Genomic DNA, 18,395 nt, shown 5'->3' with positions numbered 1-18,395 from the left:
ATGATAGCTAGTACCCCCTGTTCTGGGAGATTGGACTGGAAGGGTGGTGGTAGAGTGTGTCCTTACAAGGCCAGAGGAACATTCCAGGCTGCCTTGTAGCTGGAAGAGGGAAGAGGAAGGAGAAGGGAGGAGGATCCCATACATACAGGCTACAGAGGACCCCATCTCTCCATTTTAGCGTCTCCCAATAAACAGAAACTACAGGGGGGCATGGCATCTTAAGGAAAGCCTTTCATCTTCTTTGGATCACCCTCAATCTGCTCTGTCTCTCTGTTAGTGCCCCTCCTACGTTTTTAACTCTCTAGAAATTGTCTTGGGGTGGCTGCAGGCGGGGCCGGTGTGGTAATAGCAGCGGTACAAGGTTCCCAGAACATTCCCTTGCTTCCAGGTGGGGGGTCTTCAACAGCAAAGGTGGAAATAAGACCCCTTTGTTTCCAAATCAAGTCTGCTGGCTCCTTCTTCCTTCCTTCTTTCTCTTCCTTTTCTTTTCTTTCCCTTTGTGATACACAATCTTCAGTCCTGGCCAGAGTGTGCAGGTGTAACTCTAGGCCCTGAATGAAAGTCATAAGAGACTGGCTTGAGAGTCTCTCAGGCTGAAGGAGGGGGCTCATTGCTAACACACTGAACCGGTCATGCTGTTGCTAAATAGCCCACTTTCTAAGGCTCATGACACCAAACCTCATCCTTACTGCAGTAGCTCTGCCCTAGAGGGCCAACTTCACGACCTCCTTCCCGAGGCATGTAGCCTAGACTTTGAGGAATGTGTTTTCACCCCAGCCTTCCCTTGGGAGCAGTGATTGTGTCTATGTGGGCAATGACATAGGTTCTTACTTAAGCATGCAGAGCTTGCTGGTCTACCATGGAGTCAGCATGGGAAAGGGCCATAGATTTCGCTCTCTGACGTATGAGCTTTCTGGGAAGAGGAATACGTCAATATCCTTAACACGGCACTGCACACCCAATGGCTTTTTCTAGCCAAAAGTTCCAAACTCCTTCCACAGCCCTCCTAATAGACAACATGGTCAGGCCCATCACAGCAATAGCCCGGTCTCTGGCACTAATTTTTATTTGAGTTTGATAAACCCCATGAACAAAGGCAACTTAGAAGTAGGGGCTTTATTTCAGCTTACACATGCAGGTCATTGTTCATCACTGAAGGGAGCGAAACGGAAAGCAGAAACTGCAGCAGAGACCATGAGGAATGGTGCATGCTCTCTGTGGCTTTCTCACACAACCCAAAGGCCACCCACCTACAGCTTCCATCCCCCACGGTGGACTGGGACCTCCCAGGACAATCATTTCATTAAAAGAACGCTTCGTAAATGTGCCCAGAGACTCATCTGGTGGAGGCAATATCTAAGTTGAAGTTCCCTCTTCCCAAGTGACCCCATGTTATATCAAGTTGAGAGAAACTAACCAGCACAGCAAGACAGTGTGAAGACCAGAGTTTGATTCCCTAGAACCCACATATAAAAAGCCAGGTGTGATGGTGTGTGCTTGTATGTCAGTGCTGACAGGCAGATCGCGAGGACCCGCTAGCCAGACAGCACGGCCTACTTGGTGAGTTCCAGGCCACTGAGAGATACTGTTTCAAATAACAAAGTAGATGACACCTGAATAATGACAGTCAAATTTGTCCTCTGGCTTCCATACATGTATGTGCATACACATGCATCTGCATATATAAAGGTGTGTGCATGTATACATACATGAAGTCTGTTTGAAACATATCCACCTCCCACAACAGAGGGAGCAGCTATCTCCAGAGTGGGAGGCAAGAAGGCTCTGGGCATATATGCCATCCACCAGGTACATCAGAAGTACCATTGGCTAAGTGTGCACAGCGGTCAGGTATCATATGAGGGTACAGGTGAGGGGCATGTGCCTTGCAGTGGTGTGCATCTGCATGCATCTGTGTGGGGGTACATCACCTCCTCCACGAGAGCCTCCATGGTCCTTCAGGGTGCTTTTCTGCTGGCTCTGGGGTCAGAGCAGGTGCCGCTCCTGTTTATTCAGGGGCTAGCTGGGACACACATTCAACCACAGGCTGGATTGAGAGCAGCGCTAACTATAACTCTGGTCAGAGCCACACCCCCTCATTGCTTCTCAGAGATACCCAGTGTGCTTATACACTTTGGTCCTCATGAACACTATTATCAGGGGATAGAGGGGGAGTCAGGTTCTGATAGATGCGAAGGGGCATTGAGATCCTCAGGGGATGCTATCAGGCCTCCAGTCACAGTGCATGAAGGGGCTTGCAAAGCCACTGTCTTCAGAAAGAGTCACCGCAGAATAAACATCTTTCTTCTCCCTCTTCCTAACACAGCCTTCCCCATCCTCTGCTCTAACCTTAACAGATTTTCTGAGGATCTCCAGATTTCTGCTGCCTTTGGTAGCAGTGTTTACACCTTATTGAAGACAGGGTTGGTGTGGCTGAGGAGATGGCTCAGTCAGTGAAATGCTTGCTGTACAATGCGAGGGTCTGTGTTCAAATCCTCAGCACCCATGTAAAACGCTGGGCTTGGCAGCATGTACCTGTTATCCCAGCACTGGGGAGACAGAGATAGGAGGATCTCTGGGGCTTGTCAGCAAGCTGGACCAGCTCCATCAGTCAGTTCTAGGTTTAGTAAGATACTGCTTCAGATAAAATAGAGAGGGATTGAGAAAGTCCTTTAATGTTGACCTCTGACCTCTGCATGTACATTCGCGCACACACACACATAAATGCAAAGACAAGTTTGCGTATTTGTTTGTTTGTTTGTAGAGGATGTGGGTCTCACTATGTAGCCCTGCCTGGCATAGAAATCACATGTAGACTAGGCTGGCCTCAGACTCACAGAGATCCACCTGCCTCTGCCTGTCATGTGCTGGGATTAATGACATGTACCACACCATTAGTAATCGCACGAGTAAGCCTAACATTGAGCATTAACTTGGCTCGGAGGCTTGAGGGGCAACTCCACCCTTTCCTGGTCTCCCACTCCATCGGTCAGGGGAGTGCTGCCCTTGTCCGAGTTCATCCCTGACTGGGGCTGGGCACATCCTGTAACCAGGGACCCCCGGTCCTAAAGTAAGAGTAAAGTCAGTACTGGGCAGAGAATAGCCCCTGCCTAAGAGTAGGTTCAGTTGTGTCTGAGAGGGTGGGTGCTTAGAGTCAAGGCTGGATGGTGAGGAGGGAGAAGCCATCGAGTGGCAGGAAAGGACCATATAGGGAAAGAGATCATCAAGCTTAAAATATAAAAGAACCCGTGGTAGAGGAAGACTAGAACACATACACACACACACAAGCACACACATATACATACAAACACATACTCACGTGTATTCTCACACACACATACACACACGCATACATACATACATATATACATACATAAACACACGCATACATACATACATAAACAAACACATACTCACGTGTATTCTCACACACATACACACATGCATACATACATACATACATAAACACACACGTACACACATAATACACACACATAACCACACATAAATATACACACATACACATACAAACACAGATACACACATGTATTCACACACATACAAACACACACACACACACACACACATTCTGCAGGCTACATGTCACAAAACAGATCACACATAAAAAAAGCCCAGGATCTCCAAATACAGGAAAAGACAGGTGCTCTCTCAAGATGAAGGATCCGAGCTTTTGACCCTTGGTCCATCCCAGCTGTCTGGTCTATTTCCATTCTTGGGAATGACTTTCTTTCCTCCAATAAACAGTCTAAATTTCTACCTCTGTCCACAAATCTGCAGTCTGATTCTTTGCTCCAGGACACAGGAGCCTGAGGTCTCAGTAGGTGACACATGCCTGTAACAATGCACCCTCCTCCTGGAGTCCTTCCTCCTTTCAAGGGTCTGCAGTTTCCTGGAGGCCTCCTGCTTGGGGGAAGGCTTAGTTAGCCCTGCTCTATGTTCTTGGGACACTCTCCCCAAATGTCCATGATGCATCTCCCACTTGTAACAGGAGCACAGGCAGGCTGGCCTCTGACCAGCAAAGCTGAAAGTTACCAGCTCCCTTCCAGGATGCTTGGAGTGCCTATGAGGGATGCAGGCAACCCTGTACTTTATATCCTAAGGAATCATCAAAGGCCAAGAAGCCCGGGGTTTACTGGCAGAGGTTGTGGGAGACTAGAGTCCAGGAACACGACCTTAACCTCAGCTTCAGCCTCAGTCTCTTTAGATGGTAGCTTCTCAGCCAGAATTCTGAGGTACCTTCTCTTCCCCTTCCTACTTGCTCCAGGTCAGCATTCTGCCTGTGGATCTGTGATCAAGTCTATATTCTTCCATACATGTCTTTCTTGCCATGTCAGCCAAGGGACGTTTCTGGGCTTTGTATCCCAGACTCTCGCTGGTGGCATAGACTTGTCTACATGTATGCCCAGGAAATCTGAACACATGGAGTACAGGATGCAAACTCAGGGTTCGGAACATGTCTGTCTGTTTCCATCTTTTCTGGTTTTTTTTGGCATCTGTTATGATGTTTCTCTTCCAACCATCCTACCTTCCCTCTGGACTGCAATTAATTGTAGCACACAGAAGATATGATGTTGGTGTCATATTTAAACATGGTGGATTCAGATAACTCCAAACCCGATTGCAGAAACCATCCAGGAAAAAAAAAAAAAGCCCACATTTTATTTTATTCTAAATGGTAAACGAGAGAAGGGATCACCAAGTCCTCCTAAAATCCGGTTGCCCATAAGGAGGAGTCAAACATAAACTATGTCAAATTAACTTTCTCTTGAGCATTAGGTACCATCTGCTCCAAGACTACTGAGAGGTAAAGTCATAGCAAGGGTCCTTGAGACACAGAAAGGACTTGGTGACTGGACCTGTTCGCATGGTAATCCTCCCACATAGGGTCTGCTTACCCTTCAGCTATGGTGGCTGGCCCAGATCCTGTGCCCAGGACCAGGCTTGTATATGTGGTTTCAGTGGTGTGAGGGAGGAAGGTGCCACTCACAACTTGTTAATATGCAAGACGGTGTCACTAGCAGCTTGTTAATATGCAAATCACCTGGCTGCACCCCAGGACAACTGTTTACAAACTTTGGATGGTATTGGAGGCAGAGCCCTGGTATGCCCTCCAGATGGTTATGTGGTCCAAGGGCCAGTCCACTAGTCAGACAACAGCAGAGCAAGTGGCCAGGCATGTATACTTGGAGTGGTCCTCACCCTCTTCTGGGAAGGCTTAGCACTAGCCTTCCCAGTAGCCAGAATTCATGGTCAGCACCAGGGAGGCTTAGTGGGTGCTCTATAGCCATTTCCTCCAGATTGAAGCATTCAGTCCTACAAAGAACATGGAGGCAGACAACCCCCATGAAATGCACAAGAGGCTCTTCCCAGAGGTTATATTCAACTGCACGAAACTCCTGGAGAAGAGGAGACTTCCATGCAAGCTCCTCAGGAGACTCCATCCATGCAATACAACATCCATTGCATGCTCAGCCATGCAGGGGTAGGTTTTTCAGGGATGCAGCCACCTGAGTTACCCAAACTCCTGAAAGTAACCCCCCCACCCACAGTACTCTGAGAACTCCAACAAATAGTGGCTCACCAAGATGGAATTGCAATGGAATCCTTTCTTTGGTCCCTGGTTGCTTCTCTCTGGGGTAAATACAAACAGACTCTCCATGGAAACCTGCAACAGTGGATTACTTCCTCTCTAGGCAGTGTGGTTCCCTCCCATGTGAAGAACACAGATTCAGGGCAGTGTTCAAGACTGAATACGCAGTGCCCATGCAGCCAAAAGTCCAGTTCTGAGCACGGACTCTTTTCTCCATTTTCATGTGACTCAGGGATATTTTTCTAGCAAGTTGGATAGCACAGAGGGTGACAGATGCAGTCCCTCCATATAATGTCCGGGTGCTTCTCTGAAGTAATTGACCCCACTGGGGTTTAGCCATTTATCTTTCAGCCCAGCCTAGGCTGGCTGCCCTGGGGGCCTGAAAAGAAGTAGAAAAGCAAATGCTGCTTGAACATAGGAGAAATATACTACACTCCAACCATCACCCAGGCAATACGTTAATGACCAGTGGGGCTAGGACTTGAGTGAGGGATGCAGCCTTGAGCAGAGATGCCCAGAGCCAGTGTGGACAGATGTCAACTTTCATGGAATGCTTGATCCCGTTGAGGGCGGTACAATGCACACAAACTTTTGCCTCTGTTGTACTTGTGCAGAAAATTAGAACACTCTATTCTGTTTTACAACTACTTTTAAAAAATGGTGTGTGTGTGTGTGTAAGGTTTGCGTGCATCCCAGCTGCGTTTATATAAAAATGAATATAACTCAGATTGGCCTCACTTGTTACTTTTTATTTCTTAACATTTTCTTTTAGGGTTATGAAATCAAAACTAGGGGCCAGGGAGATGGCTTGGTTGTTAAGAGAACTTGATGTACAAGCACGAGGATTTGAGTTTGAATCCCAGCTCCCACATAAAAAGCTGGGTGTGGCCACATCTGTCCATAACTCCTTTCCTGAGTCAGAGGAACCTGGCAGAGATAGGACGGGATAGCTGGACTTTACAGCCAGCCAGCCAGCCACTCCAGCAGAAAAACCAACTACATACTCAGTGAGAGACTGTCTCCAAGGGGGAAGTCGGGGAGCAAGAACCAAGTTCCGGAACATCTTCCTGTGGCATGTGTATGCTTGTGCATGAACACACAAATGAAACTAAAAAATTGATGACTCATCAAAAACGTGACTCTAGAGACCCTCTGTGTCCGTGTCACCTGCTTCTGTCTCACAGCATCCAGGACACACCTCACTTTTCTGCCAGTCACAGTCATCTGTCAGAGGACATCTGGAAATCGGAGTAGGGAGCAAGAAGTGGGCTCTGGGTCAAGATTTAGCTACAGGGATTTGAGTCCACAATTGCCCAGTACCAGCTTTGTGAGTACAGACTCTGCGCAGCTTCTGTTTCCTCAACAGCTAAAATACTGCATTAACATCTTGAAAGTTCTCAAAGCTTGACTAAGCTCTGAGGTAGGGAGGTGGCTGCTTCCGATAGGAGCACGGCCAGGCACTAGTCATAGGAGTTTGTGCCAGACAGACCTAGGGGATCAAAGGGTGGAGGTGAGCTTGCCAGTGAGCCGCAGATAGACCGCTGTGGATCCACTTGTCCTTTTCTTACTTAGACTACTCTCAGATTCCTAGTGGGCGGGCGGAACCAGTGTTTGGACAAGTCCCTGCGGACTCGCACGTGCCCGGCGTGGCCGGGTTGCGGAGGCGGGGCTCCTCTGCGGTCCAGGGCAGACCATGGGGCGGGGCGCGGGGTGGCGTCCGGAGCTCGGCTCGGCAGTGCGGCCAGGAGCAGCGGGTGGCCGTCGTGCCCGGGCAGCACCATGCTCAGTGTGGTGCACTTCCTTCGCAGCTTCTTTAAGGTGAGAGACGTCGTCTCGGGGCCCCAAAGCCGAGTTTGCTTTCAGAGTTTTGCTGGGGTTGCTGAGGGGACAGCCGCGCACGCCACTGCGCCCTGGGCGGTCTATTGGTGGCTGCGAGGTACCCAAGAACGATCCGCGCCGCAGTCGCAGCTTCTGGGTGTGCTGGATCTGGAGGTGGTGGCCTGCCAGAGTGTGGCCTTGGGGACTGCGGGACAGAGGGAGAAAGAGGCGCACAGGGGAGGAGAGGCTGGGGAGGCGGACTTGACCGAGGCTGGAGAGATTGGCACTGTCGAGCACTCCTGGGTTTCTCACAGCCTTGGCTGGGTAGCTGAGTAGCTAGAGCTACCCAGGAAATGGATGCTATTGTTAACCTGGATATATCAGAGGGAGAATCTGGGTTGGGGCACCTTCGTGAACAAGTGCCTAAGAATCGGAACTTAGTAGAAGAGCTGAGTCCTGGACTGGGGTACCCGATCGATCGTGGAGACCCCACTTTACTGTGATGCTACCACGTCTCTTGCCCACACAGGGACCCTGGGGTGGGCAGCAGGCTGCAGGGCACTGGCAGAGGGGTAGTTGGCTGCAGGTTGCCAAGCTCCACCTCTCCAAGTGCTCAGTGTGGGAGGTGGGAACCTGCCCTGACTTCAGGACCAAGGCTTCAAGAATCCGGAAGTGTTAGCAGGAGGAAGCTCAGGGATAAGCTGGCAGGTGATGGCTGCTGGTGAGGCAGTCTTCTGGTTCTGAGAGCTCCGAGGGGAGAAGCAGGCGACCCAGACCTGCTAGAAGAAGCCATGCCTGACCTCAACCTTTGCCTCTGCCATCTGGAAGGGCAGCCTGCTTACCCGTAACCACTAAGGTGGTTACAGCATAATCACAGAGGGAGATGATAAGGGATGGGGGCGGGGGGGGGGGGGGCTCGGCATTGATGTGGGAGAAAGGCGAGCATGCCGGGCTCGCTGTTTTGTGCTGTTCAGACTCTTGGAATGATGACCCTGCCACAGAATCCCAAGCTATCTTGGAATAATCATTTAACCACTTTGGGATTTGTTTTCCTGTTTGGAAGTGTGGTTAATTCATTTTGCTCCTTTCAGGTGAGGGTCTTAATGCAGTAGGTGGGTGGTGTTTTTGTGAGCCGGGGGAACCTTGGTTCTTCCCCGGGTATGACTGTAGGTAACAGTAAACAGCAGGTGGCTGAGGTGACAAGTCAGCTAGACAGAATCTCCAGGCTTTGTTTGTCTCAGTTCACGGAACAGGCAGAGTGTAGCCTACGGGGAGGCTGCTGGCAATTCTGGGACAGCTTGCCCCTTTGCTAACCAGGCCTGGGAACTGGGGGACAGTATGTTCTCACATGCCCCTCTTACTCACTGTCCTGTCTCCAGACCCTCTTACTACATTCCATGTATACTGAGGACAGGATGATATGCCTTGCAGGCTCTCCCCTGGGAGGAGCTGGAGGCCACCACCTTCATTTCTGGCTTTACAGGTACAGCTTACAGAGACACACGTGAATGCAGATTACACTTTTGCTTCCACAGACACTGGTGATGTGGGAAGTGACAGATGCCACTGGCTCTAGTGGGCTTCTGAATTACCTGGTGACAGGCACCTGTCTGGAGATAGATTGTTAACAGAGCCACAGTTAATCTCTCTTGAGTCCCAGGAGGAACCGCGCCTCAGATGCCAAAAGCCCAGGTAGACCAGGCTTCTGCTGGGCCCATCTTCAGGCTCTGTGCTTCACTCAAACCCACTACAAGCATGCCAGACATAGTTTAGTTCAAGTAGGCCAGCCAGAGAGCTCACCCTTGCTATGGGCCCCCACAGAGCACAACCTTTGGTGGTACCAGGAGGGATATGTACTGTCTCAGAAGGCCAGAGCCCCATCCATGCAGGCCACCATTCTGCATGTCTCTTTCAAGGGGAGTACTCTAAAATGTTAGAGACAACCGGACATCCCAGCTGTCCACCGAAGTGGTAGATCTCTCTGTCTTCATTAAACTTGTCCTATGTCTAATACAACATCTAAGACCTCACAGTACAATATCACAGACCACCAAGAGGCCATTGAGGACAGGAAGGGACAGGTCTCTGTTAGCTGAGGGGTAGCAGTTAGTGAGAAGACAGTGAAGGCTTGTGTGGCCCCCGTCTTGGGAGTGTGATCTGTTTCTGCTGATTCCCAAACATATGTGTGCACACTAGCCTGTGGTGCCCATATGTCCACACACAGGAATATACACGGGCATGCTTGTGTAAACATGTGTACACATAGGTATGCACATATCAGCATGCCTGTGTATCCATGCATATATGCAGAGTACATACACTGGCATGCTCATGTACACATGCATGTACATACACCTGCAAGCTTATACACATAAATGTACATACATACTGGTATGCTCCTATAACTAAACACACAGCATGCACACACACATACACACACACACGCATACATCAAATGTGCTCAGGTACACACATACACATGTACACTGGTATTCTTGTATATACATGAATGCATGCATCCGGCATACTTATTCATACACATACATATATGCATATGGATATTTGTGTGTGTGCATGTATATAGGTCATAAATAGACATCTGGTGACTATTGCTTGTACATATACATGTATACTGGCATGCTTCTACAGACATGTACACACACAGTATATGCATACTGGCCTGCTTGTTCATGCACATTCACACTGGCATGCTCTGATGCATACATACACAATAGGATACATGCATATGATTGTGTCTTCCAGGCATGTCTGTGTACAGGTGTGTATATATAGGTACGTGTAAGCAGGTGCCATAAAAACCCAACTTTTTATTAGTGCCAGAGATAATAATGAGTGTGTTTCAGTATGGAGACCACATGGCGATGAGAGAATCCCCATAGGTCAGCCTAGGGTATCATTTTAATTATTACGTATATGATATATATGATGATAGGACATGTGCGTGCCATGGTACATGGACGGAGATCAGAGGGGAACTTTGTGGACTTAGTTCTCTTCTTCCACACTTACAAAGGGTCCAAGGATTGAACTCAGATCATCAGCCATCTTACTGGCCACCTGCTGGCTTCTTCATTGCTTCATGGCCGCTGCACAAACCTGACAGGCAGGCTAACTGGGCAGGCAGCAGGGACCGCTCTTCTCAGCTGGTGGTGTGCTTTAGTGCCCAAGGATGAAGGAGTGGCAGTGAACCACTGCTCGGGAGTGGAGCGTACTCCCGAGGCTCCCAGCTAATCGTTCTTGCTACATACATGTGTGCATCATGGGTCAGGGGACAGGGTGGAGTTTCTGTCAGCTGTAGATTATGTCTTTGTCAACTGACACTCAGGACAGGGAAGTCACCACAGGACAGGTTCAGAGTGGTTGCTTTGAGGTGGCTGTGGCACTATTCTGTGACGTGGCATGCCTCTTCAGCTGTTGAGCTCTTATTCCTGCTGGTGAAATTTGGTGACACCCTGAGCTACCAGGAAATATCTCAGAACCAATATTTAGAATGCCCTAAAAGGTCTATGTAGCTCTTTTTGTAGACACCTGGAAAACTGACATTGCGCCTCTGGTGCGAATTCAGGTATTCACTAGTCAACTCTGTCATGTTAACAAGACACCTGAGATAATTAACTTATCTCAAGACAAGACAGAGGGTTTGGGGGTTTCTGTGAATGGATGGTTTGTCCTGTTGCTTTGGGTCTGTGGTGAGATAGCACGGGATGGAGGAGACATAGTGGATCAATGGTTGGGGTTGAGAGGGAGGATGAGGTTCTGACCTAAAACCTCTCCCTAAGCCACATCTCTTAATGGCGTGGTTTACCTCCCTCTACACCAATCTAAGGACAAGCCTTTTGAACATGAGACTTCAGTGGACAGTCCCTTTCCAAACTACAGCACAGCCCCTCCTCTTTTAGTGAATGACCTTCGGAGTCAGGTCAGGGACTTGCATAAGGGCAGTGGAGTTTATTCAACAAATATTTATTGATCACCTACTGTGTGCCAGTTCTGGTCATTGATCTGGCAGACCTAATTTATATTTTGTTTTATATTTTTCTTGTGTGTGTGGGAGGGGAGTGCATGCACATGTATGTGTGTAGGCCTGAAGTAGACACCTGGTAACTTCATTAATTAATCTCCATTTTGCAGGGTGAGGGGACATGGTCTCTCTTTGAACCTGGAGCTCAATGATCTGACCGAGTTGGGTAGGATCCTCCTGTTTCCCTTGCAGCCTGAGAAGTGCTGAGATTCCAGGCATACCCTACTATGCCTCACTTTTTATGTAGGTCCTGGGGGGATCCAAATTTATGTCCTCATGGTCCCAGCCCCTGACATAGTTTTGGGGTTTTTGCTTTGTTTTTGTTTTAGTTATCTTTATTGATGTGTACGTATGAACGTGTGTGGGTACATGCATGCCACTGCATGTGTGTGGGTACATGGATGCCACTGAATGCATGTAGAAGTAAGAGGACAACTTGTAGGAGTTACCTGAGGAGAGGACGTCAGGGTCCACTTGGCAGAAGAGGGGTGTCTCTTCTTATATCTTTTTGAACATAGTAAGATTCTACAGCACAAACCTGAAGCCATCTCTCTGATTCCCAGGCAGGAACCCAGAGAAGGAGGTGGGGAGCAGAATTCATAGCCACCCAGACCCACTTTCATGCAAACTGGCTTCCCCAGGCGGGAGACTAGAAGTTGGTTAGCTGAGAACTCAGAGGGAACCTGTGGGCATCCGTGAGAGGGGAAGAGCTAAGGCATGCAGCCATGCTGTGGCCTGAGCTGCAGCTGACTCTCACACTCCAGTCTTACAATGGGAGAGTTCCAGGAACATCTGCTCACCCAGATAGGACACAGAGATGGCAGAGCAAAGGACCTTACCCTAGTCTAGCTTAGTGAACCGGTGAGTTTACTGAGGTGGTTTATAGGAGTACCACCGAGATGATACTTACATGTGAATGACGAAACACCATCACTGAAGAGCCTGCCCCAGGGTGGGTAACAACTCACTAAAGCTGCTTCCCTGTGGCTTCCTGCACAGCCACCAAACAACCTGAGCAGCTGGGGCGTGTCCCCAGCCCCAGCAGTTGTTTAAGGCTTTTGTAACCTCAGGTGGGGCTGGTGGATCCTGTCAACCTTTTGAATCTGATGAGCCTCCCTCTTTTTTCAGTCCTAAGGAAATTTCAGTTTAGAGGAGGTTTGCAGGAGACTCCATCCATTTGATCCAATATATCTCTGTAGCAAAGACACAAGGCTCTCGCTATGTGAAAGCCGGTTATGTGTATGTGGGATAGAAATAGACTATGGACCATGGTAGGCACCCCCCCACACACACAGGGGACATATTCAAGCCCCTTCACAACACGAAGACACACCTTTACACTCTTATACACTCTTAACTTCGGCCTTACTCTGCAGACGGGCTGAGAACAGGAGAACAGAATCCTACAGAAGTGGTGGAACAAGAATCAATTTCTTTCCAATGGTGCAGGCTTTTAGTGAGGGCCCTGGATATTCCTTGCCTATGTGCCTGTGTAGAGCACAGTTAGCTAGAGATAGTCAGAGCGAGGGCTTCTGCCCCTATGCAGGTGGATATTGTTCTTCAGGCCCTGTCTATGGTCTGCCAGTACATGAGACTTCCCATGGCACTCAGCTACAGGATACACCCAGCTGGGCACCTACAGGATGGTGGGCAGGGAAGACAGATATGAACTACCTGGGGGTTGAGCACTGACCTGTGCCAGAGTCCTGACTGTTCTTGTGTTGTACTTAGAGAAAGAAAGCTGCTCTTGGCTAGGGGATGGGATGACTTCTTCCTGCTCTGGAGGCCTTGGGGCTGGGAGGATTGTGACCTGAGAAGCAGGTCCTGCCTTCCCAGCTGGTAATTGGCATTGCATGTACCTACAAGCTGCTGTCAGGTCAGTGCTCCCTGCCAGCTCTGGTTTGGTCAGTAGATTGCACAGCGTTGTTCTCAGACAGCTCGGTCTTTTCAGGCTGAGGGAGGTGAGTCTCTAGGAAGTGCGGGTGAGAACCCATTCTCAGCTGGTGCTTCCTGTAGAGCTGGGGGAAGGGCAGGGCATCTTCTGGTTTTTCCAGACAGATCACTTCCACCCTGTTGGGGTACTGCAGGGATGTGTCAGTGCTGGGGCTATGACATGCTTTCTCTGAGCCAAAAGGGGGGGGTAGCTGGGATCCTCCTGGGAGGGAAACAAACAGACAAACACCAACAGGTAAGAGATTAGATTGACACTTTTTGGGTGTCACACAAGTAAGCTGGGGGATGTCACCAGGGGACTATAAACCTTTGACTGCTACCATCATCTGCTCTGACTGTCTTTGAGATTCCAGGTGGGTACCAGCAGGAAGCATAGGGCTTGTGGCTCAGTGGGTAGAGCACTTACCTAGCTTGCATTAAGCTCCAGGTTCTGTCCCCACCACTGGGACCAAGATCTAAGAGATTTTGCTCAGGGTCTCTGTGTGGTTCCCTGAGAGTCTTTTGGGTCTTGGTAATTAAGGTAATCTATCCTTAGATTTGGAGGCAGAGAACCTCTGTCCAAATTCCAATCCTTAGACAAGACTCAGCCCTTTTAAGTGCCTGTTTCTCTATCCAGGGGTGTCCAACCTTTGACACTGTGATATGACACTGTCATCCTCACATGTGCTGGGACACATGTAGCCTGCAGGCTACAGCTTGAATCTGCCTGGATAGACCACCACGCCTGCTCCACTTCAGGAGTACCTGAATAGTACAGGGCATACGCCAAGCATGTCATCCGTATGGGTCTCACCACTGGTGCTGTTTTTATAATGAGGGTAACAAATCCTTCTACATAGACCATGCCTGGGTTGCACTTGGTCCCTAGCAGAGCTGGGCAGGCTGGCCCCTCTGAAAAGCACAGGTAGTGATCCCTGCAGTGAGCATAATCTTTGCAACCAGGGATGCAGCTGAGTAGTGGCCAGGATAGGAGACACAGATCCTCACCAAAAAGGAATCCAGCAGGACCAGACCATTCATAACAGTGTGGGAAGCCTCGTCTTGGGGCACTGAGCTGCCTTCAGAAGTTCCAAGAAGCCTGCATGGGTGAGACAGGGTGATTCAACACAAGATGTATGGGAGACCAAGAGGTGAGAGGGAAGAGCATGCCCAGGACAAAGGAGAGTATGCTTAAAGGCAGATGTCAGCAAGGATCTATTGGTGGCAGTGAAGACCTCCAGTGAAAGATACAGTATAGGAATTAGGCAGGGGAAGTGATATCCAGAAGGTGAGTGGAGCCTTGGCATCTCCTGTACTTTGGAGAGTGCCAGGTTGTACTTGTCGCATGGGGAATATGTTGTGACTTGAGGCACAGCTAGTGGGAACCAACTTTGAAGGCCATATCTTCTTGGAACTGAGAACTCAGGAGCTGGGTATAAATAGTTAGAGCCTGGAGGGGGGACATTCTCTGAAGCTAGGGCAGTATCGAAAGGCCTCCTAAGCTTAAAGCAGGCTGCTGATCCTGGAGGTCCTGAGCCTGCCAAAGACAACCTGAGAAGCCATTTAGGTTCCAGGGAAGAGTCATCTTGTGCTGGTACTTCCGGGACAGGGATGCCAGCATGTGCCACCACAGCCATGCTGAGGCACCAATTCTACAGGTGTTCCATTCTTTAGCTCCAGAGGTTCTTACTTTGTCCTGTAGAGCCTTTGCCACAGAGATAGGTTGGCTCAGCATCACCATGGTCCCTTGGAGTGCCCTGTACCTATCCCAAGGCCCACCTTGAGATCAGCTAGAGGAAACACTATGCAGTAGTCTGCAGTGTGATATTACCATTCAGGGACTGAAAATTCAGAGTTGCAGGTGGAGCATAGTGCAGGGCTGAATAAGAAGTGTCAGTCTCCCCTGCTGCCCTAAGGTAGATGCACCACCCTGGATGCAGTGGTCCACTTAGCCTGGCTTCAGCCTTCTCTCTGGAATGTGTGCCTGCTTCACAGGTGTCACACTGGCTTCATGAGCTTTCCCCTCAGCTGTCAACCATGTCCCACATACCAAGGCTGGTCTTAAACTTGGGTTTCACAGGGACTAGAAGAAACTTGCTTGTCTGCTAACCCTGGGTGAGTTGCATATGGGCTGCACGTTTGGGTAGTAAGCTTCCAGGAATAGGCACTTCTGCTCTTGCCCTTGGCTGTCCTAGGGGATCTACCTTTTACATGCCAGGGACATTGTGAGAGGACGGGGCACATAAGTACACCCTTCCATTGGGTCCACTGTTAAGGGAAGTTCATAAGAGCCCGTTCAGAATTCCAGGACCATACCACATGGGCTGGGATAGTTTTTAAAGCCTTATGTACTAAAAGGTATTAAATTTTGCGGAAAGAAACTTACCAAGGCACAAATAAATGGAAAGACATTTTGTTCATAGATTAGGACATTTAATATTGTTAAGATGTCAGTGTTGCTGGGAGTGCTCCTCAGACTGACATCATCACTGCATAGAGTGCTCCATGGATTGACATCATCACTGCCTAGAGTGCTCCTCAGACTGACATCATCACTGACTAGAGTGCTCCTCAGACTGACATCATCACTGACTAGAGTGCTCCTCAGACTGACATCATCACTGCCGAGGGTGCTCCATTGGCCAGTTATAGTGCTCCAGGATTGATGTCAGACTTCCTGGACTGCTCCAGGGACTCAATACAGTTTCCTTAACCCCAATAAATTTTATCTAAGGTAGAAAAAAATTCTAAAATTGATGTGTAGCCTCAGTGTCACCAAATAGTTAAAATCAACTTAACAAAGCCCCAAGTCTGAGAATAAAATGGGAAATGTTTGTTCCTTGGGTTACACGGTTACACGGTAGCTTTTAGATACACACAAAAGCAGAAATGGTAAAACAAACATGAAGTTGATGTGGAATTGACTTGAAATTAACAAAGACCCAGTCTACAAAACACTCTGAAAGGGTTGAAAAGACAATCCATTGAGTGATAGAAAAATCTTTTCATATGATACATCTGACAGGAATTTGCACCCAGAACATAAGTAGCACAGTTCAATTTAAAAGTAGGCTGAGATTTAAGTAGACACTTCTGCAGTGACATCAACATGTGACTGGTTACATGCAACAGAGAGATTCCTTCACTGTCATCAGTTACTGGGAAATGTAAACAAGAATTATGGTGAGATGGTCCTCTATGTCTTCTTGTCATTAAACAATGAAGATGCCAGGAGTCCTTGGTACCTTGTAGAGAAGCTGGGAGCCTTGCACCATCCTGGCGGGTTTTGTGAGATGGTTCCAGCACACCGGCAAACACTTCACCAGCTACATACAAAGTTGCCACTTGACCAAGCAGAACTACTAAAGTACATTTGACAAAAAGAAATCAAATCACAGGTCCACAGGGACTTGTTCCTGGATACTCGAAGCTACTTCTGCAAGGCGCATCCCAGACTGGGAAGAGCTCAGGTGTCGTTTGCATGTAGCTGGATGTATGTGTGGAATATGTGCCTGTGTGTTCAGGTCAGGCATCCTAGTATTATCAACACAAGCTCTCTCACTAAACTTAGAGCTAGGATTATCAGTCTGAAAATCCACCATATTGGGGTCCAGACTTCAACACACTGATCCCCCTGTTTCCGCCTGTCTTTGCACTGGGATTGCAGGGCTATCAGCAGCTGTGCCAGGCTTTTCATGTGGGTGGTGGAGATTTGAACTCAGGTCCTCATGTGTCTACAGCAGGACCCTTACCCACCCAGCTGTCCCCTGGGTCCCCGGGTGTCTTTGAGCAGAGAAGATAAACAGACTGTGTTACCTCCACACAATGGAATCCTGTTTAGCAACAGAATGAGTTGACACATGTATCAACTCCGATGAGACTCAAAATAACTGAGCGTTACTGACAGGAGCCAGTAACAACATGTTATTCCTTTTATGGGAGCTTTGCAGAACAGACAGACACAAAGGCAGAGTAGCAGCTGCTAGGCCTAGGAGCTTCCACAAAGGAGCAGTAGGCACCACTGCTAATAAGTTGTAATTTCTCTTAGGGAGAGTGGAAGTGTTCCAAAACAGACTAAGATGATGTCTATACAAGCCTGCTAACTTATTTTAAACACTTAATTCCTGGAAATAGGTGATTTGTTCAATATGTGAATTACAGCTCAATAAATTGTAACTCCTAAAGAGCTGGAGGGCTGGGGAGATGGCCCCATTTGTAAAACGCTTGCCTCACGCGCTAAATGCCCAGAACCCACAGCAAACAAATAACAAGCAAAAAACCAGGACAGGTGGGGAGTGTTATACCCACAGTTACAAGGGAGGCGGAGACAGGCATTTCTCTGTAGCTTGTGTGGAGCAGCCAACACAGCTCTCCTGGCTTGTTGGCTATTAGCCAGCTCCAGGTGAAGGTAGGAGACCCTGTTTCAAAACACAAGGTGAAGAGGGTTGGAGAGGTAGCTTACTGTGCAGTGCTCCTGATACTGAATTTATAGGTTATTCAGGCATTGCTCTCCTGTAGGGCTCTTTCTCTGTTCCCATCCCTTTCTCCCTCCCTCCCTCCCTCCCTCCCTCCCTCCCTCCCTCCCTTCCTTCCTTCCTTCCTTCTTTCTTTCCTTCCTCATCCCCTTCCTCCTAGTTGCTCAAAAAGAAAATGGCAGGAGCCCTTTCTAGAGAGTCTGCCTGAGTGTGATTTTTGTTTCCTAAGAAAAACTTCCTGAGCCTTTAAATAATCATGGGCATCTTTAATTTGGCGGTCTCACACCAACTAAATTCTTGCTCCTTCCTCTTTTAGTAAGCATAGAAAAAATATTCTCAGTGTCCCACAAAGAAACACGCAAAGAGAAAAATTACCCCTTAAGCAATTTTCCTCTCTATTATACATTGTTGGGTTTTTTCCCCCTGTGACTATTGGGGGGCCAGTAGACTTGAGGCGTTTAGGGTGTCTACAAGAGATTTGTCTTTTGAATATGCTGGGTTTAATCATCCAAACATT

The 18,395-nt window shown here is 48.6% G+C and overlaps 1 protein-coding gene across 6 annotated transcripts in view; it reads left to right on the top strand.

Moving 5' to 3' along the window:
* The first annotated feature begins 7,187 nt into the window (after positions 1-7,187).
* Positions 7,188-18,395, top strand: part of Arhgef4 (Rho guanine nucleotide exchange factor 4) — a 146,657-nt gene continuing 135,449 nt past the window's right edge. For 2 of the 6 annotated variants that reach the window (XM_076915086.1, XM_034521472.2), the window contains exon 1: positions 7,280-7,429. In XM_076915086.1, the coding sequence (XP_076771201.1) occupies positions 7,391-7,429 (39 nt within the window). In that variant the 5' untranslated portion in view covers positions 7,280-7,390. Of the gene's footprint in view, positions 7,430-18,395 lie in introns of all 6 variants that reach the window. The other 4 variants (XM_034521471.2, XM_076915088.1, XM_076915087.1 and 1 more) reach the window with 4 other exon arrangements.

The sequence above is a fragment of the Arvicanthis niloticus genome, chromosome 17, assembly GCF_011762505.2.
Source record: "Arvicanthis niloticus isolate mArvNil1 chromosome 17, mArvNil1.pat.X, whole genome shotgun sequence".
NCBI classification, from domain to species: domain Eukaryota; kingdom Metazoa; phylum Chordata; class Mammalia; order Rodentia; family Muridae; genus Arvicanthis; species Arvicanthis niloticus.
This window is presented reverse-complemented; position numbering and strand designations above follow the sequence as displayed.